At 43.8% G+C, this 24,684-nt stretch overlaps 1 protein-coding gene across 29 annotated transcripts in view; it reads left to right on the top strand.

Moving 5' to 3' along the window:
* OBSCN (obscurin, cytoskeletal calmodulin and titin-interacting RhoGEF) overlaps window positions 1–24,684 on the top strand; it is a 171,166-nt gene that overhangs the window by 49,948 nt on the left and 96,534 nt on the right. For 21 of the 29 annotated variants that reach the window (XM_082278968.1, XM_082278994.1, XM_082278970.1 and 18 more), the window contains 18 exons: window positions 229–498; window positions 1,297–1,563; window positions 2,902–3,168; window positions 4,241–4,507; window positions 5,369–5,638; window positions 6,083–6,349; window positions 7,091–7,357; window positions 8,938–9,210; window positions 12,921–13,187; window positions 14,028–14,294; window positions 14,902–15,165; window positions 15,700–15,966; window positions 16,323–16,586; window positions 17,521–17,787; window positions 18,852–19,118; window positions 20,390–20,653; window positions 21,500–21,766; window positions 22,621–22,884. In XM_082278968.1, the coding sequence (XP_082135094.1) occupies window positions 229–498; window positions 1,297–1,563; window positions 2,902–3,168; window positions 4,241–4,507; window positions 5,369–5,638; window positions 6,083–6,349; window positions 7,091–7,357; window positions 8,938–9,210; window positions 12,921–13,187; window positions 14,028–14,294; window positions 14,902–15,165; window positions 15,700–15,966; window positions 16,323–16,586; window positions 17,521–17,787; window positions 18,852–19,118; window positions 20,390–20,653; window positions 21,500–21,766; window positions 22,621–22,884 (4,806 nt within the window). The remainder of the gene's footprint in view (window positions 1–228; window positions 499–1,296; window positions 1,564–2,901; window positions 3,169–4,240; window positions 4,508–5,368; window positions 5,639–6,082; window positions 6,350–7,090; window positions 7,358–8,937; window positions 9,211–12,920; window positions 13,188–14,027; window positions 14,295–14,901; window positions 15,166–15,699; window positions 15,967–16,322; window positions 16,587–17,520; window positions 17,788–18,851; window positions 19,119–20,389; window positions 20,654–21,499; window positions 21,767–22,620; window positions 22,885–24,684) is intronic. The other 8 variants (XM_082278982.1, XM_082278990.1, XM_082278983.1 and 5 more) reach the window with 8 other exon arrangements.

Below are 24,684 nucleotides of genomic sequence, written 5' to 3' on the forward strand. Positions count from 1 at the left end.
ATTTGATATCAGAATAGGAAGGTGGCTTTAGAATTAGGACTACGAATCAAGAGATACAGATTCACTTTCTGGCTTGTGACCAGCAATATCTGTTTTCTTTTATACAGAAAAAAAAGATGTTTTAAGGCCTTTTGAGTTCATAAGTGCAGAAAAGATGACATGAGTGTTCAGGCTGATAATGGAAAAGCTTTCACGACTCCTAAATCCCTGCTCTCTTGTTCCATCCAGAGCAAGCCATTAATATTGTAAAAGAGTTGTGTGATGAGGATGTGACTGAGCCTGAAGAAGCCAAATTTGAATGTGAGACATCCATTCCATCTGTGAAACCTGCCAAGTGGTTTCTGAAGGGAGCAGCCTTGCAGGCTGGCAGAAACATCATCATGCAGCAGGAAGGCACCATCCACAGGCTGACAATAATAAAAACAAGTGTTGATATGACAGGCACCATCCAGTTCTCCATTGGCAAATCCAAATCCACAGCGAACCTGCTTGTCAGAGGTAATGTGATATTTCTTATATTTTATGTGAATCAGAACAAAGATCTTCCCTCTCACAGTACCTGGAAAGTAATTTGTTATAGATGCTCTCTAAGATCCACTGGGTTCTTGGAAATGTGTGTGTACCTGGAAGATTTCTTTAGTTCCCAGCTACAAGTTGTTGGGAGCAATGCTGGATGTACCAGCTGAGCCGGAAATGTCCTAGGAAGGGATGTGATTAAATGACTTTGGTGTCCCTGGTATTCAAATCTATCAAGCTAAAACTGGTTTTTGGTTTATTTTTATTCTCTTGACTTTACCAAGGAGGACAAAACAGATGAAATTTGCCAGGAGAGTTTATTTTGTCCCATTTCTGAATGAGACAATTTTGATAGCTCATTTACTTAATTCATTTTGTCATTGACTTGATCTAGGACAAAGCCTCAAGGCTTTTTGTCTTCTGCTGTCACCATGGTAAATCTCTCCAATCACATCCTGAAGTCCTTGTTTTGTCTTTAATTTGCTCTTACTTGAATGAAAACCTCAGAGAGCAATTCAGCGAGCCCTGAGCCAGAAGTGGGCTGTGAATTTGGTGGTTAATATACAGTATTATCTTACAGAAATCAGCTTTCCCTATAGATCACTGTGCTGTTGTAGCTTCAAAGCACATGAGCTCTGTTAGAGACACTTGTAGCAGGACCTGAGCAGTTCACAAAACAGTTGTGAAAGTCATGTATGAAATTAATGGGTAAGAAATACAAATTAAGACCTTCCTCTTCTTTAGATGGATCCATTCTTCTTTCCCACCCCTGCTTTGCAGATTACCACATCCAGATCACCAGGAAACTGGAGGACAAGACCGTCCTGGAGCGACACTCGGTCATTCTGTCCTGTGACTTCAGGCCTTCCCCAAAGCATGTGAAGTGGTTCAAGGGCCAAGTGCTCATTGAGCCCTCGGAGAAGTACAAAATCAAGCGGGAGCAGCACTCAGCAGAGCTCAAGATCATGAAGGTGAAGCCTGAGGACGCTGGCGTATACAAGTGCAAGGCTGGGATTGCCGAGACCGAAGCCACGCTGAGCGTTGAAGGTACGAGAGGTTTGTGGCAGCAGGGTGCTGCTCTGTATTATTCCCTGTTTCACTCTGGGTTCCTCCTCCTGAGGAGAGGTAGATTCCCACAGTTATCTTCTAATTTTATATAAATGCAGTGTCACAAACAAACTGCAGATTCCACGGTGCTGAAATCCATCTCTTGCTGTGAAGTTGGTGATGTAACACGTGTGGGAGGGAACTATCTGGGTGAGGTGGGAATTAACACTTGTCAAGACACATTATTGTCCATTTCATAGGAGGAATTAGACCTCTGGTGCTTCTAACTAAAGATATCCTTTATGTTAAACTGCTACAGACCTCTGATTCTGGTGATCTTGGCTGTGGTTTTCACCTCCTGATGGCTGTGTCAGCTTGTCTATCTGCTGTACATTTGTATATCTGCCATATATACATTTTATAGCTGCTATTTTATATCTGAGTACGATTGTTATTCATAGTGATGTTCTACCTCGTCTGGGCATGGAACTGTTTTTGGCCAGTTCTTCCCCTCAGGTGACACGGTAAGAAAAGGTGTTCACTGTGTCACTTCCAGCAAGACTTGGAGCTGAGCCACAGAATCATTTCCAAAAGTCCAAGGAGCAGCTCTTGGTAGCAGTTTGGCCTTGCAGAGGTTCTTCATTGAATGTGTTGTCAAACACTGAAATGAGCTACTCAGGGCAGTGGTGATGTCACCATCCCTGGAGGGGTTTAAAAGTTGTGTGGATGTGGCACTTGGGGATGTGGTTTCATGGTGACCTTGGCAGTGCTGGGGGAATGGTTGGACTCGATCTTAGAGGTCTTTTCCAACCTAAATGATTCTGTGACTCCATTCTATCCAAACAAATATATATATAAAAAAAAAAATCAAGTAATACTCCCAAAACCTCTTCTGAGTTATCTCATCCTTGAGAAACAACATTCCATGAGCGGAGAAGCTGCAAAGAGAAACCTCTGCCCAAGGACTGGGAAAGAAAATAATCAAAATCCTGTTGCTCCCTGAACCTGAGCAAGTTGCTTAATCTCTTTGTACTTTGCCTTCGTGGCCAAAACCATTGTCGAAAGAATGACTTATTTTCAAATAAAAAACAAACAAACAAAACCCCCAAACTGATTTATATATTGAAAGAGAACTGAGGGTTCTAGACCATTTTTAATTAGTCTTTTTAATAGATTTTTTTTCCCCTGTTGGAGCAAATGCAGAACCAAGTAAATGAATGTGGTGACCAAAGGTGTGCAGGAGACCAGAACAAATAATCTATAAAACTCCATGAAATCGTTTGTGTTAACAACTGATTTATGATGATGGTGGTGACAGTGCCCCTTGGTTTCCCTCAGCCCGCAATGTAGAGGTCCTCAAGCACCTGCAGGACGTGGAGATTGAGGAAGACAGTTCCGCTGTATTCTCCTGCGAGCTGTCCCACGACGACGAGGACGTGGAGTGGTTCCTCAATGGCACCCTCCTCTACACCAACAACTTCAACGACATCAAGAACGTTGGCAAGTGCTACACACTGACCATGAAGCAGGTGAAGCCTGAGGATGCTGGCACGGTGACAATGAAGTCAGACAAGGTGTCAGAGAGCGTGCGGCTGAAGGTGATAGGTGGGTCCAGACCACGTTCCTGAATGAAAATGAGAAATGCAAATGAGCCATTATTTACCAAATCCATGGGCAATCCTGTTAAATAGATAAAAAAGCATTGAGGTATTAAATATGGGCCATGAGGATGATGAAGGGTCTGGAGGGGAAGCCTTGAGAGGAGCAGCTGAGGTCACTTGGTCCGGTCAGTTGGGAGAACAAGAGACTGAGGGGAGACCTCACTGTGGGCTTCAACATCTTCATGTGAGGGGAAGTGGAAGGGCAGGTACTGATCTCTTCACTCTGGTGGACAGTGACAGGACTTGAGGAAATGGCTGGACCTGAGTCATGGGAGGTTTAGGTTGGATATCAGGAAAAAGTTTTTCACGCAGAGGGTGGTGGGGCACTGACCAGGCTCCCCAGGGGATGATAATGGTCCCAAGGCTGCCAGAGCTCCAGGAGCATTTGGACAACACTCTCCGGGACAGGATGGGATTGTTGGGGTGTCCTGTGTAGGGACAGGAGTTGGACTCAATGATCCTGGTGGGTCCCTTCCAACTCAACATATTCTGTGATTCTATGCCTTTTAATACCTCAGTTCTGGAGCTGGACTCAATCAGCCATGAGAAGACAGTTTCCTGCTGTCGTTCATACATCTTAAAGTTCAGTCTCACAACTGAGTTTCTGTGGTTTAACATGATCTTGGGCACCCTCAGCGAGTGTGTAGGTGACACCCAGCTGAGTGGTGCATGTGACACGCCTGGAGGTTGAGGTGCCACCCAGAGACACACAAACACGCTCAAGAAGTGAGACTATGTGAGCCTCTTGAGGTTCAACAAGGCCAGTGTGAGGTGTGGCACCTGGGTCAGGGCAGCCCCTTGTGTCAACACAATCTTAGGATGAAGGGATTGACAGCAGGATGAAGGACTGAGAGCAGGATGAAGGACTTGGCAGTGCTGGAGGGTGACACTGGTTTAGGTTCTACACTGGTATCAGCAACATTGCCAAGGGTTTATCAATGTCTCTAAATATTTGATAGTGACTGAAAGTGTCTCAAACATCCTGGTTGTTCTCTGTTTTGCACCTTAACCTTCAGAGAAACCTGCTGTCTTCATGAAATCCTTGGATGACGTTTTCGGTGAGGAGCGAGGAGTGATCAAACTGGAATGTGAAGTCTCCAAAGAGAAGGTCAAACCTGTTTGGAAAAAGGATGGTGTGAAGATCACTTCTAGCAAAAAGTATGAGGAGATACAGTCTGGGAAGACCCTGTGCCTCCTTATCCACGACCTTGAAAAGACAGATGCGGGGTTATACACCTGTGACATCGGCACCGATGTTGCCAAATCAAAGGTCAGCGTTCAGGGTAAGTGTTGTAGACAGTGGCCTGTCAAGGGGTGCTGGGAATATGGCTGGGCTTGGTCCCTTGGGCTCACACCTGTTCCTGCATAAATCTCACATAATATGGTGATGTCTGAACAATCCCTGTCAATTTTGGTGTAAGTATATCGAGGGTTTCAGTGAAAATCAGGTGTCAGGAATGTAGTGACAATTTTTACTTCCTTGAACATTCCTAAGGTTCAGAAATCCTCCAAGAAAAACAAATAATTTCTCAAAAAAATCCCAACTAACAACAAAAAAACCCCAAGCAGCCTGTTTTGTATTTTGAGCTATTGACTCAGAGTCCATTGCAGGAACACAAAAGCAGGACAATATCTACTGAGGAACCCAGCAGTTCAGCCTGTCCTCTAATCCTTGTGTCAGCCTGAAGGACAAAGAATTGTTCATGGCTTCCAAACTCATAATGTTAACGAGAAAAATTTTGAATTTGCCTGGTTCAAACACCAGGAGTAACAAGTTAAAAAATTCAAACATCCCATTTCTCCTATCAGCATGGAGAAGAACCTCACACTGTCCCAGAGGCTTCTTTTCCAACAGTTTTTCTCCCCTCTGCCTCATTGAATCTTGACTCTTCCGTACTGAGCTCTTCCCCATGCAGTCCTTCCCAAGCACAGCCAGGAGGTTCACATATCCCTTTTTCTACAACTTTATGGTGACTCTGAGCCTGAGAAATCCTTCCCATGTCACAGACATCTGCAAGGAACGCAGTGGTGTCCTGCCAACGCAGCAGACAAACCCCTCTTGCGAGTTAAGAATGCCATTACTCTACTCATGTCTATCATAAAAGCATTTTTTAACTTGTATTGCTGTAATTTTTGTTCTCCAGAACTGAACATAGGCATCACCAAAAGGCTCAAGAACACTGAAATCCAGGAGGGAGAAGATTGCACTTTTGAGTGCATTTTGTCCCATGAAAGCATTGATGACTTCAACTGGACGCTGAACGGGAGAAAAGTGGAAAGCGGGGGGAGATTTAAGGCCTCCAATGCGGGTCGGAAATACACACTGAGCATCAAAAATGTGATTCCTGATGACACTGGGGAAGTCATCTTCACTGCCCGTGGTCTCACCTCCAAGGCTTCTCTGGTTGTGAAAGGTAACAGGATCAGAAAGGTTCTGGGGGTTGATTTCCTGGGGGGATTTTCATGAAGTTTGCCAGCAAACTATGGACACAAACACTTTGTGGATATTTGGGTTCAAACTGAAGGAGGAGTAATTTAGGTTAGATATACAGCAGAATTTCTTCCCTGTGAGAGTGGTGGGGCACTGGCACAGGGTGCCCAGAGAAGCTGTGGCTGCCCCTGGATCCCTGGAAGTGTCCAAGGCCAGGTTGGACACTGGGGCTTGGAGCAGCCTGGGATAGTGGGAGGTGTCCCTGCCCATGGCAAGGGGTTGGAATGAGATGATCCTTAAGGTCTTTTCCAACCCAAACCATTCCGGAATTCTATGATTTGAATTGCAGAAACCCCAACCATATAGAGATGATTTTCATTCAAAGGTCTTTTTTTTTTTTTTTTCTTTTTTTTTTATATCTCTGCAGAAAAACCTGCTGAGGTCACAAAACAGCTGGAGGATAAAACATCACCAGCAGGGCAGGACATCAGCCTGAGCTGTGAATTGTCCAAAGCTGATGTGAACATCAGGTGGTACAAGGATGGCAAAGCAATCCGGAAAAGCCAGAAGTATGACCTGCAGCAAGAGGGAACACGGGCCATTCTCACCATCCGCGACTCCACAGTCAAGGACAGTGGGGAATACACCTGTGAGACAGAGACCTCCAAAACAACAGCCAGGATCACAGTGCAAGGTCAGCTGAAGGGTGCAGAGGAGCTGGCAGGTTCAGAGTTTGAGGTCGATATCTGCAACCATGGGAGGTGTTCTTCTCCTCCATCTCCCTGGGCAGGATCGTTTTTAGTTTTCAAAAAACATTGATTAAAAGCTTAAAAAAGTAAGATATGAAAAAACACCTTGTGGATACTGCACAATCTTATGGGCTCTGTAACAAGCCAATTAAAACTGATAATTTGAATTATTCTGTTTTGAATATGAGTGATGAAAACTGTCTGCAAGTGGAGACCTCACCAGTACCTGGACCATGGCATTGAAGTTTCCTGGAGATATTTCACTTGATATGTCCTGTGATGGGAGGGGTAGCTGATGATCTTCTTAGATGTGTTCCATCTGACAGGATGAGAGGAAATGGCCTCAGGATTTAGATTGGGTGTTATGAGAAATTTCTTCATGGAAAGGGTGGTCAGGCATTGGAACAGGGCGCCCAGGGAGGTGGTGGAGTCACCATCCTTGGAGGGTTTAAAAGATGTGTAGATGTGATGCTTGGGGACATGGTTTAGTCAAATAGTCAAAGTAATGGTTGGACTTGGTGATCTTAAAGATCTCTTTCAAGCTAATTGATTCTATGATTATTTACTTAAAAATTCTACAAGTGGGAGTGGAGGGGATCCAAAACCACTCTGGAAGTTCAGGATTAGTTTGGGTGACAAGTCTGTCTCTGTCATTATTTTTTTTTATTTCTTTTTTTTCCTTCCAGAAAAGCCTAATTATTTTGTCAAGGAACTCTCAGACCTGAAAGTCGATGAAAGCGGAACTGCAGTTTTTGTGTGCCAGAGTGAGAGAGCTGCATCCTCTGTGGTCTGGAGGAAAGGCATCGCTGAGCTCAAGGCTGGCAGGAAGTACGAGATGACACAGAAAGGACAAGTCCTCCAGCTGACCATAAAGAACTTGGAGAAAAGTGACAGTGACACTTACAGTTGTGACATTGGGGATGCCCAGTCCAGAGCCAAGCTAACTGTGCAAGGTATGAATGAGAGGAATGTGATTGTGAATCCCGTTTCTGCCATGGGAAACATGCACAGGCAGATCTATATCTCAGCAAGACAGCAGAGCCACTGATTTCTGCTCCTGCCTCTCATGATGGCAGGAACACGTGGCCAAAAATATAGGAATGTGGAGCTGGACATGCAGAGCAGATTGAAGAAATTACACCTGGAGTACTCTGGGTGTGATTTAACCCCCCAAAGGCCCATGTGAGGAGAGATTGGTGTTCCTGTGTGAACATAAAATGGAAGTGATTCACAGTGCCTGCTGTTGGATGAGGGGAAATTACTCTGCCTCCAGGCTTTTCTCCATGTCCTTGATGCCTCTTCGCAGCAGTGGTTTCTAAAAGGTGGTGGATAAAGAGTGGTCATGGAGTGGGTTGGGTTGGTAGGGATCTTAAAGCTCATCCAGTGCTACCCCCTACCATGGGCAGGGACACCTCCCACTAGCCCAGGCTGCTCCAAGCCCCATCCAACCTGGCCTTGGCCACTTCCAGGGATCCAGGGGCAGCCACAGCTTCTCTGGGTACTCTGTGGCAGGGCCTGCCCACCCTCAGAGTAAACAATTTAATTATAATATCTAATCTAACCCTGCCCTCTGAAAAAATGATTCAAGAATAGTCAGACGGAGGTGCAGCAACAGCGTCCATTTGCTAATTATTGTAGTTAGTTATTGAAGACGAAGGGATAAAGTCAGACTCCTCCTCTATCATCTGTTAGAGCAGAAGAGCTTCTTTGAGAAGCAAAGAAATGTGTTTAATCCCCATCATAACCTCAGGCTTTGTGCTGTCTGAATTCACTCTGACGTTTTCAACACCAGCTTTTCGGAGTGGAAAAAACACTTCTCTGTCACGAACATCAAAGTAAAACAACCCTATTCTGGTTTTATAAGTAGGAGGACCATCAGAGATATTTTTGTATCCAGTGATAACCTTATTTTATATGTCTTTATAGTGAGGTTTATCTTTGTATGTGTGTTTATATTTATGTATTTATATTTATCTGTACAGGCAGGTTTTCAGGGCAGATGTTTTGAGGTTTTTTACCAAAGCCACAGTCAGACATTTTCCCCACTTCCCACTGGGTTTATGTTTGGACTGAACTCAGAGAAGGTGTGGGCTCAGTGGTCCTATCCCATAGAAAGCAAGTTATATTTACTCTAGAAAATCACAGAGGTTGTCAAGGGGGAGGGATCATGTCTTTGTGATGTTTATGTCCCAATAATGCTGTCAGAGACTCATCCTTCCAACCTTTCCAGGGAGCTTCATTAGGAGAAAATTTATAACCCTGGATTTGCATTGTACTGGCTACTTGTTCTGCTTTATGTTTTCTGGTGCTTTAAAGTTGTCTTCACTGTATTTTGGCGTGTGTCCTCTTTATATTATCTTCCTGTGAGTGGGTTTTGTGGTCAATATCAGGGGAGTTCTGTTTTCAATCTTCTCTATCACGAACATATTTTTTTCTTGAAATGCTCACGGGGGAAATCTTGGTAGTTTTCCGTGTCGATTTTCACGCCAGAAACGGAAGATTGCAGTAATTGATGTATTTATGTTCCTTTCAGGCCAGAAAGTGCTAATAACGGAAGACCTGGAGGATGTCACTGTGTTAGAAGGAGACTCTGCCATGTTCAAGTGCAGAATCTCTCCCGTAGACTATAGCAGAGTGCAGTGGTTTTTGGATAAAACCCCACTCCATACCAATGAACTTAATGAGATCCAGTCCCAGCCTGGTGGATATCACCTGCTAACGCTGAAAAAGCTCTCACTGAAGGACTCGGGGGTCATTACATTTGAAGCTGGTGATAAGAAAACATCTGCCAGTTTGGTTGTTAAAGGTAAATCAATCATCACAACTGCAGGAGAGGAAATGATGAGTAGAAATAAGTGGGGTTAATGTGGGTAGATGGAAAAAAAACCCCACAAAAATGCTAAAAATTTGGCACCATCATTGTTTATCTGTATATGTGCAAGAGCAGCATTATTTATACAATGAAATGACAGCTGGAGAACGAACACTTAGTAATCCTAGACAGCTCTTGGAGTGTTTATTGGATTTAGATGGGAATGTTATAATACAGTGATGGTACAGTGGATGCCTTGTTCAGTTTTTCTCAAGCTGATAAGGTGATGATTCGTGAGGAGAAATCAATTAATTCAATGAAAAAAAAAGAGTGCAACCAGTAAGTTTTAAATTCAGTTTTCATTGCCTGAAGGGCAACGCTGTGTGTGTTCCCTGCTATTCATTGTTGACAATGGATTGTTGTCTCTGGAGAAGTTAAACTGAGTTAAAACTGCAGTGTTTGGTAGCAAAGGAATAAAACGAATGCCAGACAGCCCAAGAATGTGGGATTAGAGAGATGTTTCCTTACTGGAAATATAAATATTTCTTGTTGCCCAGAGATGTAGAACACACAGTGTCCACCCTGTCAGATCATAATCTCATTTTATTCCGTAACCACATTTATTTCAAAGAACTTGTCTTTTTACAAAATTTGTAAATTTGCCCAAATTTTGATAAACTACAGAAATGAAAAAGAATTTCTTTTTCCGGAGGGGAAATGAAATGTTTTATTTTCAAAAGGCTAATTATTTATGTTCTTCAGCAGGAATCTTTTCTTCTCAGTTTCTGCCAGGTATCATTAGGTATTTAAACAACATTTTGCAACATCACTGGTACCTTCCTGAGGACTTCATAGTCATGAACACCAAATTATTTGTTACTAACCCTGATCTATATCTTTGATACAAGCAATCCTGGGTGCAAATCTCACAGATTACTTGTGATCTGAGAACCCACACCTCTTCTGAACCACCTCAGATGTTTTTTATATGAGTCTGGAGAGGCTCTGCACCTTCAGAAAGGAGCTGGTTGACACTGAAGATACTGAGGGAGAAGATGTGACCCTCCACTGTGACATCTCCAGATCAGACAGCCCTGGGAAGTGGTGCAAAGATGGGAAGAGCCTTAGGAATTCTTCCAAATACAACATCAGCCAGTCAGGGTTTGAGGCCAAACTTGTCATTCACAGGGCACAACAAAGAGACAGTGATAGATGTGAGTGTGAGGATGGAGCAGCCAAACATAGTGCAGTTATTACTGTCAAGGGTAAGAACTTCTGGAGTGATGGTTTGTGTCCTACCACCAAGCTCAGAGTAATTAATTGAAACAATAAAAACATGAAACTACACTGAAATGGGACCTCGTGTTGTGCACTGAGATGTTCTCATCAAGTCATCCAGAACAGGAGCCAGAGAGGTGACAGAATGTGAAACAGGAGACTCCTTCATCTGACCTGGCTCTAGCTCTGAGAAAGTTAAGTGCCTCTGAGAACAATGAAATCCTAGAATGGTTTGGGTTAAAAGGTACATTAAAGACCATCGCATTCCAAACCCCAAAAAGAGAACAGTAGGAGAACACCCCAGGCTAAGAAGTAATCCACAGAGAGGATGGATCACCTCCTGGAACTGTCTCCAGGGATGGCTCTCTCCAAGGGGGGAACTCCCACCCCCACCTTTGTCTGTGCAATTGCTTTACACAGCCAGATTTATTCAGAGCAGTGCACCCAATGAGCATCACTGAGGTGCTCTCCTGCTTGATAGGACGTGGGGAGATGGTTTGGACTAAAAGAGGGTTGATTTAATTAGATGTAAGGAAGAAGTTTTTTACAGTGAATGTGGTAAAACACTCTTGGAGGTTGCCCAGCGAGGTGGTGGATGCTTCATCCCTGGGAACATTCAAGGTCAGGTTGGATGGGGCTCTGAGCAGCCTGGTCTGGTTGAAGATGTCCTGGGTCATGGCAGGGGGGTTTGGACTGGATGAGCTTTAAAGGGCCCTTCCAACCCAGAAAGTTCTATGATCTTGTGATCTAAATGGTTGTTGTCTGAGCTGAAGCAAAAGATCTCTTCTTAGATGTGTCTTTTAACTCTGAGTTAGGTATGAGTTGGGTCTGACCAGGCTCAGAACCAAGGCTCACCAAATATCGCCTTATAATTGCTCCTGCCTCTCCTGAGCCACTGTCCCAGCCCCAGCTCCTCTTAGGAGGAGCTCTGTCTCTGAGTTAAATCACTCTGTGAGTTAACTCACTCCCCTGGGCAAGTCTGAGCAGGGACAGGGAGGTTTTGACAGGCACAGGCTGTGTTTATCCAAAGCAGAGGATGTTCTGTGTGCTGCTGGTGTTACACACTTGGGATGGACTGATCAGAAGCTGCACCTGGATTAGGGAAGCCAGTGTGAACAAAAAAAGCATTTGGGTTGTTGGAATGGTCAACCTGAACCCCGGAGCACAGAGTGGGAGGACAAGCTGCTCACAGGATTTTTCTAGAGCACAAAGAACCAGCCTGAGGCTGTGCAAGAAGGAGAAGACCTTGATGGTGCCATGAAGAGGAGCTGGTGGTTAAGGATCCTGATTTTCTGTCTTTCTGTGGCACGGGGATATTTTCCCAATAGCCATTACACACAAAACAAAGATCTGTGTTGACTTCAGTAGGACCCGGATGAGAATTATCTGTTAGAAAAGACCCACATTTGTAATTTCCCACAGCAGCCCCATTTTTCCCCTCACAGAGAAGGGTGTGGATGAATGCAGGATTTAAACACATGGATTCAGGTCAAGGAGTCAAGTCAAAAGGATGTCTACAAGAAATTGCACTGTTGGAACTGTCCTTTGTCTTTTAGGGTCATATAAGAGAACAGCAGAATGCAAAATAGGAAATAGAAATTCAGTAGTCATGTGACACTGAGTGTCCCAAACTAGAGGCAAAAGGGGAACAGGATCACAGGCTGTAGTTTTCCAACAGCCACGGGTTAAGTGCATCACGGATCAGAAGCTGACTTGCATATTCACAAGACAGCAGAATTCAAGAAGAATTATGTTTTCCTTATCTGAACATTTCAGCTGAGTTTATTTTTCCCCCGAAAGTGCCTTCCCTGCACTAGCTCACCTTAAAGCCTTGAATCCCAGGCTGTGACAGAGCCTTTGGGGGAAGCTCCACAGGGACCCTGTCACCTTCAGCTGCACTTCCCTCTCTGTGTTTGTTCTGTGCTGCTTTTAAGTCTGTGTTCATGCTGGATAAAAAATACATTGAAGGGGTTTTTATGATGAGAAATCAATACTGCTGATCACAACAGAAAGTGCTTTGCCATTCCTCTGTGTCCTCTGTGTTGTGTGTGAGTTGAGCTCAGTGGAGTTTTATGTTTTTTGTGCCACTGGTCCAGTTCTGAGCACCCATCCACAGCACAGTTTGTGTCATTAGTGGCAGTGCAGCATCTGCCACTGATGTTAATAATGAAAACAGTAAGAGCAGCAGCATCTTCAATGGTGCAGGTGGTGGTTAAAAGGAAAATAAGCATCTGGCCTCAAATTTTTTTTGCTGCTGTGAAGTGCTGGCAGCCAGATGTGAGATGTCAGAATCTGTTTACTCTTTGCTAGTGCTTCTCCATTCCTGTAGTTTTCTGTCTCAAAAACCAAGTCTGATACTAAAAGGGAAAAAAAAGATTTCCAACCTCATGTGCTTCCTTCAACATTTGTGTTATTCCTTCTTTCAGAAACACCTGTTCTCTTCAAGCAAGAGCTCCAAAACGAAGAAGCCAAAGAAGGAAAACAAGTCAGGCTGACCTGTGAGCTCAGCAAACCTGGTGCCCCAGTGAAGTGGATGAAGGGAGACACTGTTCTCTATGCCAGTGAGAAGTACGAATTTAAGCAGCATGGGACTGTGGCAGAGCTCATAATCCGAGATGTGAAATCCGTCGATGCTGGGGACTACACCTGCAGCACTGGGGAACTGAAAACCACTGCTCAGGTCAAAGTGAATGGTGGGTACAATTTGAGACATTGGCAAACTTAATCAAGTGCTTAATAGAGCTATTAAAAAAAATAATCAGGTAACACTTCATTTTTTTTGTGGCAGTGGCATCTTTAATACGTAAAATTTAAAGGTTATCTTGCACCCTTGTAGGCACCTGCATATATTTCATTCATGTGATCTCATATTCTGTGTCTGGGGCCACTGGGGGGGAAAAAAATTAAGTGAAGTGCAGAGGATTAATTTTCTGTGTGCTGTAGTTCCTGCCCTATCAGCTGCTTTACATGGCTGTGATTAAAACTGGAGTTTGAGAGGTGGAGACCAATAGTACTGAAGCACAAAGATGTGAAAACATAAGTCCAGTCCCCAGAAAACTGCAGGTGGACAAGTGGTTAACATTTAGACCCCCAATGTCCCCAAAACATCCTTTTCAAAGGCTCTTAGATGCCATTTGCACTCCCCAAATACAGTGCCTTTAGTAGCATAGCAAAAGTAGTACGTGCTGGAGTGGAAAGTGGGAGAAATACAGGATATAAATGTTATTTCAGAGCCCTACAGGAGCAGGGAATTCATTAGGTGATGATGCCCAGAGGACTCTGAAAGGGTCCTAATTAAATATAAGAAACTTCCCCCATATTCCTAGGGATCCACAGTGAGATGGTAACATCAGGGGGAGGGATTTATTCCTGCTCCCAAGCAGAATCTCCTTGATGCCACAGAACCAAGGGAGGGTCTAGGGCTGCTCTGCTCACTTGGAAAAGGCCTGGATTTAAGAGGTGACAGCTCTCATGGGGGCATTGTTGTAGAGGAGGCCAAGAGGGCTTGTCCTAACCCCTGGTTTGTGTTCCAGCTGTGCCTGTGCTTTTTAAACAAGCCCTGGAGAACACGGATATGGAAGAAGGGAAATCCGTCTCCTTGCGCTGTGAACTCACAAAAGCTGATGCCACTGTGGTGTGGAAGAAGGGAGAAGCCACGCTCCAGGCAAGTGCCAAATATGAAATGAAGCAGAAGGGGACAGTGGCAGAGCTGGTGATTCATAATGCAGAGCCAGAAGATGCGGGAAGATACACCTGTGACACTGGAGACCAGCAGACCACAGCCCAAGTCAAAATCCATGGTAGGAATGAGACAACTGCTTGTGACCATTTGTTGTTGTTCTTGCCGTGGTCTTGCTGCTACTTGCAGAGAGTGTTCAGGAAAACAGGGATCAGCACAAACACATGGCAGCTCTGGCTGGGTCCGTTAAGTTCTTTGTTTTCTGGGATGATAACTTCATGCTAATGCATATCAATCAAAGGTACCTGATAATGAAATATCTTTTCTTCCCTATGAAATTTCTTATATTTTGGTTAGAGGTGACTGGCTAAGCTCTAAGCCAAGAGGTAAGAAGGGCCTCAGCTACAGCTTTTATTAAAGAATATTCAGTTCTTCTCTCTACGCTCTCAGCAATTTTTTTCACATCTGTGACCAACAGCATTTGGGCAGCAGAAGGGTAATTATATTTTGGTGTTCTAATTATTGGGAAATAATTGTTCTCTTTTTATTTGACCCAAAACTCCTGTTGCTACTGTAAATATCAGCAGGGTCCTGGAGGTGCAGGTAGGTCAGAGCTTCTTTGCTGTGTGGGCCAAGAGAGTCTGAATTTGTTTTGGCTTAAATCCCGTGTGAGGTCACCAGGTGGTGACGATGCGCCTGAAGTAAACTGAGAATGCTTCACTCCTCAGCTGTGTCCGTGCTCTTCAAAGAAGAGCTGAAGGCCGTGGAAGCTGTGGAAGGTGGGACAGCCACCCTGCGGTGCCAGCTGGGCACAGAGGCCCCCGTGGAGTGGAGGAAGGGGCAAACTGTTCTGCGGGCGAGTAACAAGTACAAGATGAGGCAGGAGGGCACCGTGGCTGAGCTGCTGATCCACGACCTGGAGCCAAAGGATGCTGGAGACTATTCATGTCTAGTGGGGAACCAAAAAACCACAGCAGCCTTGTCAGTGAATGGTAAAAAGGCAGAAATAACCTGTGAAACTCTGGAATGTTTTTGTCCACTTCTTCCCCCCTCCTGTCTGTACATTCCCTCACAACAACCTCCTTCATGTCCTGCTTTCACTAGTTTCTTCCATCTTTTTTGTGTCACTCCTGTCCCCAATCTCCACCCTCAATCAGCTTTTATTATACCCCATGGATGTGCGTGTGTGTGTTGTGTTGTCTTCTTGCCTTCCCTCAAGTGAAGGATGCTGTCTTGCATGTGTTTCCCTAAATTAGCATGGAAACATAAGATTCCTTGGGATTTTCTGTTTCAGAGGGTTCATGATGTTTAATGATGAGAATGAGTTTGTCTCTCTTGAGGCATGTTTTTGTTGACTCCCACAGAACGATTTAATAGAAAATTTATTTTACCATCCACGAGGAAAGACAGGACGTGCTTAAGGATAAGGGTGTTGGAGTAAGGCTTAGGTAGACACACGATAAATCACGATTCAGCCTCTGAGCAGGGTCTAGGGTGGCAATCCCTTTTCATTCTGCATCTCTCAGCCCTGCCAGTGCGTTTCAAGCAAGAGCTGAGGAACGAGGAGGCCACAGAGAGCGGGACGGCGACGCTGCAGTGTGAGCTGAGCCGGCCAGGCGGCTCCGTCCGGTGGAGGAAGGACGGGAAGGTGCTGGTGCCAAACGGGAAATACAAAATGAGACGGGAAGGGCGTTTTGTTGAGCTGGTTATCCAAGACCTAGACCTGGCGGATGCTGGGAGCTACACCTGCGAGTGTGGAGAGCAGGAGACCACAGCTGCTTTGAGAGTGAATGGTAACCCTCCTACCCATGTTTCTCTTTAAACCCCAAATCTAGCACATTTGGCAGCATTTCCTGGTCAGCCAAAGCTTGGTCGGTGTTATTTCTTAGGGGTTTCATGTTCTTGGCTCTGTGGTGCCGGAGTCACCCTTTTTGAGAATATTCCCCTGTGGTTTTTTTGCCTTGAGACAGCACCTATATGTTGTATTATTGTTTAATTTATTTCTCTCTCCTCAAGGAGGTTTTACCCCCTTTTTCAATAGTGCCCACCTAGAAATAGAGCATTTTTGATTGAATGTAAACATTACAGCACAGTCCAGTTCATTTCATTCTGCTGCTGATTCCTTCTCTGTTGGTATTGCATCCTTTAGCCTTGCCTATCCTCTTCCAAGATGAATTGACGGACAAGGAAGCTACAGAGGGAGAGGCAGTCACTTTGCACTGCAAACTGAGCAAATCAGCCCCAGTTGAGTGGAAAAAAGGGAACATGGTGCTCAAGCCGAGTGAAAAGTACAAAATAGAGCAGGAAGGTCCCTTTGTGGAGCTGACGATCCAGGATTTGGATTTGGCAGATGCTGGGGATTACAGCTGTGTGTGTGGAGACCGACAGACTACGGCTGCTCTGACAGTAAATGGTAAAAAAGAAATTCTCAGCACGTGTCCCAAGTCAACCTGTGTAATTCCAGGATCTCATCCTCTTTTACTTCTGCTTCCTCTGACCTCTGTGTACTTCCTGTTCTCCTTTCTGTTGATTAATTTTCCTATCCTTACTTCCTTCTCTCTTTTTCTCCTTTCACCTGATGCCCTCTTGATGTGCTTCCAAGGTGCTTTAGTCAAACAACAAGTGGAGACTATGTTCCTGACTCAACACAACCTCCCTAGCCCAGAATAGCTGCTTGTTTAGAAGTTTTCCCATAGGAACTGGGAATAATAAAAGTGGGAATAATATTTACTTTTTGTGACTTAGACTGTGACACTTGTTGCTCCTAAGAGGAACAAGTTTTCATCAATGAATGATGCTACACAAGGACGATCTTAACAAAAAATAGGCTTTTTATGCTCCTGCTATTCCCAGCTCTTTTTTACCAATTTTGGCTTAATATTTCCCAAGCAAATATTTTATTTCTGCAGAAAACTGACAGCATGTTTGCAACTGCTCTGCTCTAAGGGACTCTTATTTATAAAAATTCAGACATTTCCATGAATCAGGTCTTTCTGTAGAACTGCTGCTTTTCTCAAGGGAAGCAAAATGCTCTGGGTCTCATATTGAAAGATGGCCTCTAACTCTGTCTTTGATTTTATGGTGTATAAAGTAAAGGGTAGTTGGATTGTCAACTACATTTGCAGGTACACTTGATTTTAAAGAAAGTTTTAAAGTGTGATGACAGGAAATAAAAAAAAAAAAATCAGAATTATCTTTTGAAGGGTTAGATGTTGGAGAAAAATTGTGGAGGAACTAAATCCTGGAGGAGACCAAGAAGGTCTGGTGGCTGCAGGGAGGTAAGAGAGGGATTAGATTGCGGGTCAGGCTTTCCCAGGGTTGACGCCGTGTCCGTGTTTGCTCTGCAGTCCTGCCTGCTCTTTTCACCAAGGGACTCACAGACAAAGAAGCCACCGAGGGTAAAAGTGTCTCCCTGCACTGTGAGCTGAACAAGGCTGCTGCTAATGTGGAGTGGAAGAAGGGCTTCAAGATCCTCAAGTCGAGTGACAAATACAAAATGAAGCGGGAAGGTGTCGTGGCTGAGCTCATAATCCAAAATCTAGACACGGCGGATGCTGGGAATTATTCCTGTGTGTGTGGAGACCAGCAGACCACGGCAGTTTTAACAGTTCATGGTAAAACAAACAAAGCAAGGCACAGCCTGAAAGTAACTACCCTGATTTCTCTGCTCCTTTGGACAGAACCCTGGTTACCCTCCCGTCTCCTCCTTCTGCCAGAGCTTTATCCGCAGCTCACCGATGCCAGTGAAATGCATCCACTGGCACCTGTGCAGCTGGAATTTGTGGCACAAGAGGGATGTTGGTGCCCAAGCTCAGAGTAAGGCAACCAGGGTTGCTGCCACTCTTTTGATTAGGGGCCATCATTTTGCTTTTCTCTTGAAAGGTCCTTTATTAGACTCCCTGTTACGCTCAAGACAAAAATGGGTTGCTTCAAAGGGATTATGTCTCAGGGATTTTAAGGTTTCACGAAATTCCAAAAGGTTGGGTTATCCCATGGAATCTTATGCCCATACTCCATTCCTGAGACAACAAAGCGCTTTTGTACTTACAGCCTAGTTGTCATGGAATTCAGTTGGTGTTCTTTGTAAATCAGGCCCAGGACTTCTAAAGGACAACCATTCGCAGGGAGAACTTTGATTTTTACTGAACCTGACATCTTTGAAAGGGTATGTCAGTTCAGGTGAAAATGCTTGTTTTCCCACCATGTATTGAAATGAGCAATTTCATTTCAAACTGACATTTAAAATGAAACTTCACTGTTTCATTTTTTTAAAATTTAAAATGTCTCTTTGTTTGCTTAAGTATGTGGAAACACAGCAAACTTCCTCCCACTGTGGTTTAAAATGTCATAAAAGAAAACCATTTTCTTTCCAGAAATTTCAAATTGGTGTTTGTTCTTTTTGATTGAAATTTCACAGGGGAAAAAAAACGGTGTTTCTACCTCTATTTGTATTGATTTGTGACTCTAAGTACATGTAAAATACCCCTATGGATTACTGCAAGCACTAAATCCTCTCCTGGTTGTGACATTTCTTTCCCAATGCTGATTCGTGGAGACCCTTGAGAATCTCTGTTCTTGTCTTGATAAATCAGTGCAAGATAAGAGGGAAAAGGAAACTTAAACATAATTTTAACTCTTTGGAGTGCTACATCTCACTGCTGATATTGCTGTCCTTTAGCTTTGCCTGCATTTTTCAAGGAAGGGTTGAAGAACAGGGAAGCCACAGACGGCGCAACGGCCGCTCTGCGCTGCGAGCTGAGCAAGGTCGGCGTCCCGGTGGAGTGGAAAAAAGGGGACAAGGCACTCAAACCAAGTGAAAAGTACAGGATGAGACAGGAAGATACGGCTGCAGAGCTGCTGATCCGAGATCTGGAGGTGGAAGATACAGGAGAATACACCTGCGTGTGTGGAGATCAGAAGACCTCAGCTGTCTTGACAGTCCATGGTAAAAAAGCCGTTCTCCGTTGGGATAGCGGTACCTCAAGGACATCCCTTTCCTCTCTCTCCTTCCCACTTGCTCTGGTGTTTTGATTCTGCAGCATTTTCTCGGTTTGCTGGGGCTGTTTCCTCCCATGTCTCACTGTCTGTCAGTTTGAAACTGATGGCTTTATCTCAGAGTAAAGAAAAGTTGTGAGAATTTCTCATCTCAGAGAGCAAGAGTGAGCAGACCTCCAGCAGCAAGATTGTTCTCAGGGGGTTTCTCATCGTGCCTCCCTGGCATCAGTGGATTTTCATGCTTAACATGAAGGAAAGTTCTTTAAATCTGCTGAGCTCAGGCAGTGAGAGGTTTTTCCATTCAGGAATGGGTGACTGCCCTACTCTTTTGAAGGATTCTGGGATAATCTGCTGAGGAAATGGTACTTAAATAAATCCCCACACCTCAGCATTATTCTACAGGTCCTGACTTAGGGAACAGTGGTGGAAATTTTGTTCCTGTCTCTGCCATGGTGAATGGAAGAGCTCTGGTTGCCCCTCCAGAAGGAGCAGTTCATGTACAGCTCCCATAGATGGAAGAACAGCTTTTATTTAAGTTATCTAATGGATAAAAAGCTGCCAAGGACAGGGGGAAATTGAGGAGGCAAAACTATTCTCCCAGATTTTCTGCACACTTTTTCTTCATCTTCTTTGTCCCAGCTGGAGGAATTTCTGTTCCTCCCCTCTTTTGACCTATTGTTTTCATCCCTATGCAAGTCACTTCCATTTTATTTTAGTGGCACATCATAAGGCAACTTGTTGAATGCTGCTAAAAAAACCCTGTAAACCTGATATTAGTGCCATTATATCCTTTGAAATTTTGGGTTAAAGGTGTCCCTGAAGCTATATATATATATATATTTTTTTTTTTTCTGATCCAGAAATATAAATTATGGTGTTAGGAAAGGCAGGGATCCTCAGATAGCAGTCCTGTCACCCTGGCCAAGGACTTTTGATCAAAATTCAGGTCATTAATGTTCAAGATAGATGATTTCAGAGTGAAATAGGTAGAGAGGACTATTGGAATTGGCTGTGGTGAACATGAATAAGTTGATGTTAAAAGCAGGTCATGGTGGAAATTACCCCGACTGGGATCCTGCAGGACTTTTCTATTAGAGGCAGTTTTCCAGACTGATTTGTTTTCCTGTAATGGTGAAGGACTGGCCACAGGACCCAGTCCTGAGTTCCCTGAGGTCTGGTTAATGGTTTTGATGTCCTCTCTGTTTATATTACACCCCATAGCTCTGCCTGCTCTGTTCAAAAGAGATCTTGTCAATGTGGAAGGCACAGAAAACAGGACGGCTGTTCTGCAGTGTGAGCTGAGCAAACCCGCCCCGGTGGAGTGGAGGAGGGGGCAGGAGGTGCTCAGACCTAGTGAGAAGTACAAAATGAGGCTGAAGGACACCACTGCTGAGCTGACAATCCACAGCCTGGAGGAAGGAGACGCAGGAGATTACACCTGTGTGTGTGGAGACAAGACAACCACAGCTTCCCTGACAGTGCATGGTAAAATATCTGGGTTAATAGGAATTTTCTGCGTTGTCATCTGTGATCCTCCTGTGGGATCACAATCTGCTCTTGATCCCTTCTGTTATTTTAAAATGTTATAGCAGCTGTTCCAACCACTGGGAATATCTTCCACTGAGAGCCCTTCCTTTGGGACTGATAAGAGCATCACAGTCTTTTCAGTCCCCCCGCTTTCCTGTTGATGGAATCTGGAAGTGGATAATGAAAAGCTTGATGAAGTCAGAAATTGCGTTTTGGAGTATTTTCACTCATTAATTTCCTTAGGTCATATCACTGAGATTTCACTTGTTTTTCTTGGATGAAATTGAAAAGTTATGAAATTTTAATTTTAAACAATGTGGTGTTCATTTTCATTCTTGATCTGGTTTTGAGGAAGAACTGTGCATAGTCCCTTGAAATCTCGGGATCAGCTTTCTGTCATTATATCTTAAAATGTCTTTAAAACACACCTCCCAGTACTGATGATATAGTCTTACAGATTTCCAGACCAATGAGAGCTGAGGGGTTGATACTGGTGTGGTTCTCCATTCATGCCATGTTTCATATTAAAAACACCCTCTGATTTATGAATAAGGTGTTTTCCAGCTGTCCAAACTCACTCTTCTATGGCTCTCAGAGTTGTCATAAATCAACACTGATTTCCAAGTCATTGTGAGATGCTGAATGTGGTGTCTTGCAAAGCACAAGTCAGGGATGCCCCCAAATCATCCTTTGCTCTCAGGTTCTGTCCATTCTAGAATGCTTAAAGTGTTTTAACCCAGTGGAGCAGCCAAGACAGGGTATTCCCTCAGTTTTAAAGTGCTCTCTTTCACCTGTGATCTTCAGCCCTCCCTCCGCACTTTAAGAAAGAGCTGAAGAATGTGGAAGGCACAGAAAATGGCACGGCCACTTTCTGCTGTGAGCTGAGCAAAGCTGGAGCTGCAGTGGCATGGAGGAAAGGAGACAAAGCCCTGGGCACAAGCGACAAGTTCACCATGAGATGCCAGGGCACGATGGCTGAGCTGCTGATCCGTGATTTAGTCCTGGCAGATGCCGGAGATTACACGTGCTCTTGTGGAGAGCAGGAAACCACGGCTGCGCTCAAAGTGAATGGTAAAAATAAAAAAAAGGAAATGTGTAAATTAAAGGGATGATTTTCAAACAGCTTTTTTTCTTTTTTTAAGAGCATAGGAGTGTCAGATTTGAAAGTGCAGTACTGTTTCTGATGAGTTTAGCAGTATGTGGTTGGACATGGGAATAAATTCCTGGATGTTTTGGTCAGTATCAGGTACAGGTTGGAGGCTTGTGGCAAAAATTGCAGATATTCATCTTGGTGCTAACTCATTTTTTTGATGCTTATGTTCATCAGTAGATGCTGAGAAATGGGAAATCACATTATTGTGATGTTGGCTGTAAAGATGTTACGATCCTCATGTTGAGAAGATTTGTTGGTATTTTTGAGACAGTTACCAGTGTTTCAGTATAATTTGATGGTCAAGCTTGATAGACCACTCTGAGGTGAAATGATAGAGTATTTTGGGTTGGAAAGGACCTTTTAAAGGTCCCTCATGGAAAAGTGAAATTATTGGCTCAGGTACAGGTTCATTTATGAACTTTTTTGGTGATGATTTGCATTGCCATAGAATTTAGGTGCTCTGGTTAGGCTTTATTTTCCATTCTAGCTGGCAATATCCAAGGTGGGGGCTCAGTCATGCAGGTCTGAAGTTGAGACTGATGTGGTTCTTCACTTCATGCCATGGACTTTACCATGAAAACACACTCTGACTTATGAGTGAGGTGTTTTCCAGCTTTCCAAAGCCACTCTTCTATGGTTCTCCGAGTGGTCATTAATCCTGATGGGACTGATTAGGAAAGGTTTGCTTGTTGCCTGTGGTTGTCAGACCACATGAACTGGTTACTTGAGTAGCTGCCATGGTCACACATTCTGCTCCTTTTGAACCCCTCAGCCTTGCCTGTGCACTTCCAGAAGGAGATGACGGATGAAGAAGCCACAGAAGGTGGAACAGCCACTCTCCAGTGTGAGCTGTCCAGGGCCGCCTCCGTGGAGTGGAGAAAGAAACACAAAGTGCTCAAACCGAGTGAAAAATACACAATGAGGCAGGAGGGAACCACAGCACAGCTGCTGGTCCATGCTGTGGAGGTCAGGGATGCTGGGGAATACACCTGTGTGTGTGGAGAGGAGAAGACAACGGCAGCACTGACGGTGCACGGTAAAGAACGCACAAGTGGGACGTGTTGGTGTGGGGTTTCTCCCTCCTCCTCTGGAAGCCTCAGCACTGACACACCACGAGTTCTTTCTCTAGTCTTGCCATCATTCTGTTTGTGACAGACTTTCCTCTTTTTATTGTCTAATCTATCTGTCTAATTCTAACCACAACTGTAGTTCCATTGATTTTACTAACATTTTCCCTCTTTTCTTCTCCTTGCTCCTGTTGGTGCAGGGCTGTATTTATTTGTACCACACCAAAGGCTGAAGGATGTCACAGATTTGCTTTTTTAATTCTGTTTTACTCACTTTTGACTTGAACGTAGAGAGATGGAGCAGCAGGGGCATTCATAGCTCTTTAAAAGAGCAGTTTTACTTCAAGGTGCATTAGGATTTGACAAATAATTTTAAATAATAAAAAGAAAACTTGGTTCAGTGTAACTTAACTTTTCTTTGTAACTCTGACCAAGGTGTTGATTTTTATTCAGGTGCTGCAGAATAGTCAGCATTAGAGTAGGAGAATATTTCACAGCCCTCAGCCAAATTCATCTGCAAACTTCCCATGGAAGAGAGGGAAAATTTATTTTCACTGTTAACACAGGACAGTCAGAAGTAGTTTCAGCTTCTTTCTCACCTGGAAATTCAGTAGGTCTGAATTCAGGGAATTGATTTCTTTGCTTTACTGCCTAGACCTTTTCATCTTTGTATTTATCAATAAAACAAGGATTGCTTCAGTCTTGAACTTTCAATTTAACCATGAAAAATAGAATTGGAATGGGCTTGTACAGGTTAGTCCATCCTTGAGCCCCAAGTCCCCATCATTACTGCTAGAAATTTCTTCTTTATTTCAGCAAAAGTCTCTTGAGCTGGCTCAAGCCATTACTTCAAACAGAGAAGTATTTGTATAAAATTTGAACCAAGAACTAATGTGACACTCCAAATTATACATCTCAGTTATGAGGATTTATTTGCATCAGGCTTGAATTTTTTGACTTAAATTTATTCCACAAACTGTTGTAACCTCAAATCCCTCACTACAGATCTGCTCCATCTTATTGTTGGTCATTCCTAAATAGAGAATTTTCCACCTGCTTTTGCTCAATTGCAGCCTATTTTACTTTACAGAGGTCTTCTGTATCTTAATCCAGTTTAAAGGAGTGTTTTCACCCTCTCTTCCTTCCCACCTTGAGATCATCTTCAAAATTAATAAAACTTTGCGTTTGTCCAAGTCACCACAGAAAATGCTGAATAATCCTGAACCCAGAGTAGTGAGAAACTCTGCTCAAGTCATTCTTTCATTGTGAGTGTAAATCCCAGTTCAACATCCTGTAACTGTGGTTTTCAGATTAATAGCACTGCAAGGAAGCTTAATCTATGTCAAGAAAAAATTACCCTGGTCCACTCCTTCATGAGGAGAAAAGCTCTTGGCAAATCTGAGTTTTTCAAAGAATTGAGATGGCCACAATTCCTTGGATCCTCTCTCTGCCATCTCTTCCTCTTTTTCCAAGACAAGCATTATGAATGGGATTTGGCTTCAAGACTGAAGAGTATTGCTAAATTCCCATTTTTGCCAATGGAGATTTATCAAACTCAGACCTTGGAAGTCAGGGAGACCTCCAGCTCTTTTTCAAGCACACATTTACATTTGGAGCTCCTTCAGCTCCACTGACTTTACACAAGTAATTTTTTCTTTCTTGACTCTCTGGGATTTTAGAATCTCGGTTGACATGGCAAGAACTGAATGTGTGTATTTCAATCTGTGAGATATTTTTCACCTCTTAATTTCTGGGGGTTTTTTTCCATA

The sequence above is a fragment of the Coloeus monedula genome (assembly GCF_965178545.1).
Source record: "Coloeus monedula genome assembly, chromosome: 1".
In the NCBI taxonomy this organism is placed as follows: Eukaryota; Metazoa; Chordata; class Aves; order Passeriformes; family Corvidae; genus Coloeus; species Coloeus monedula.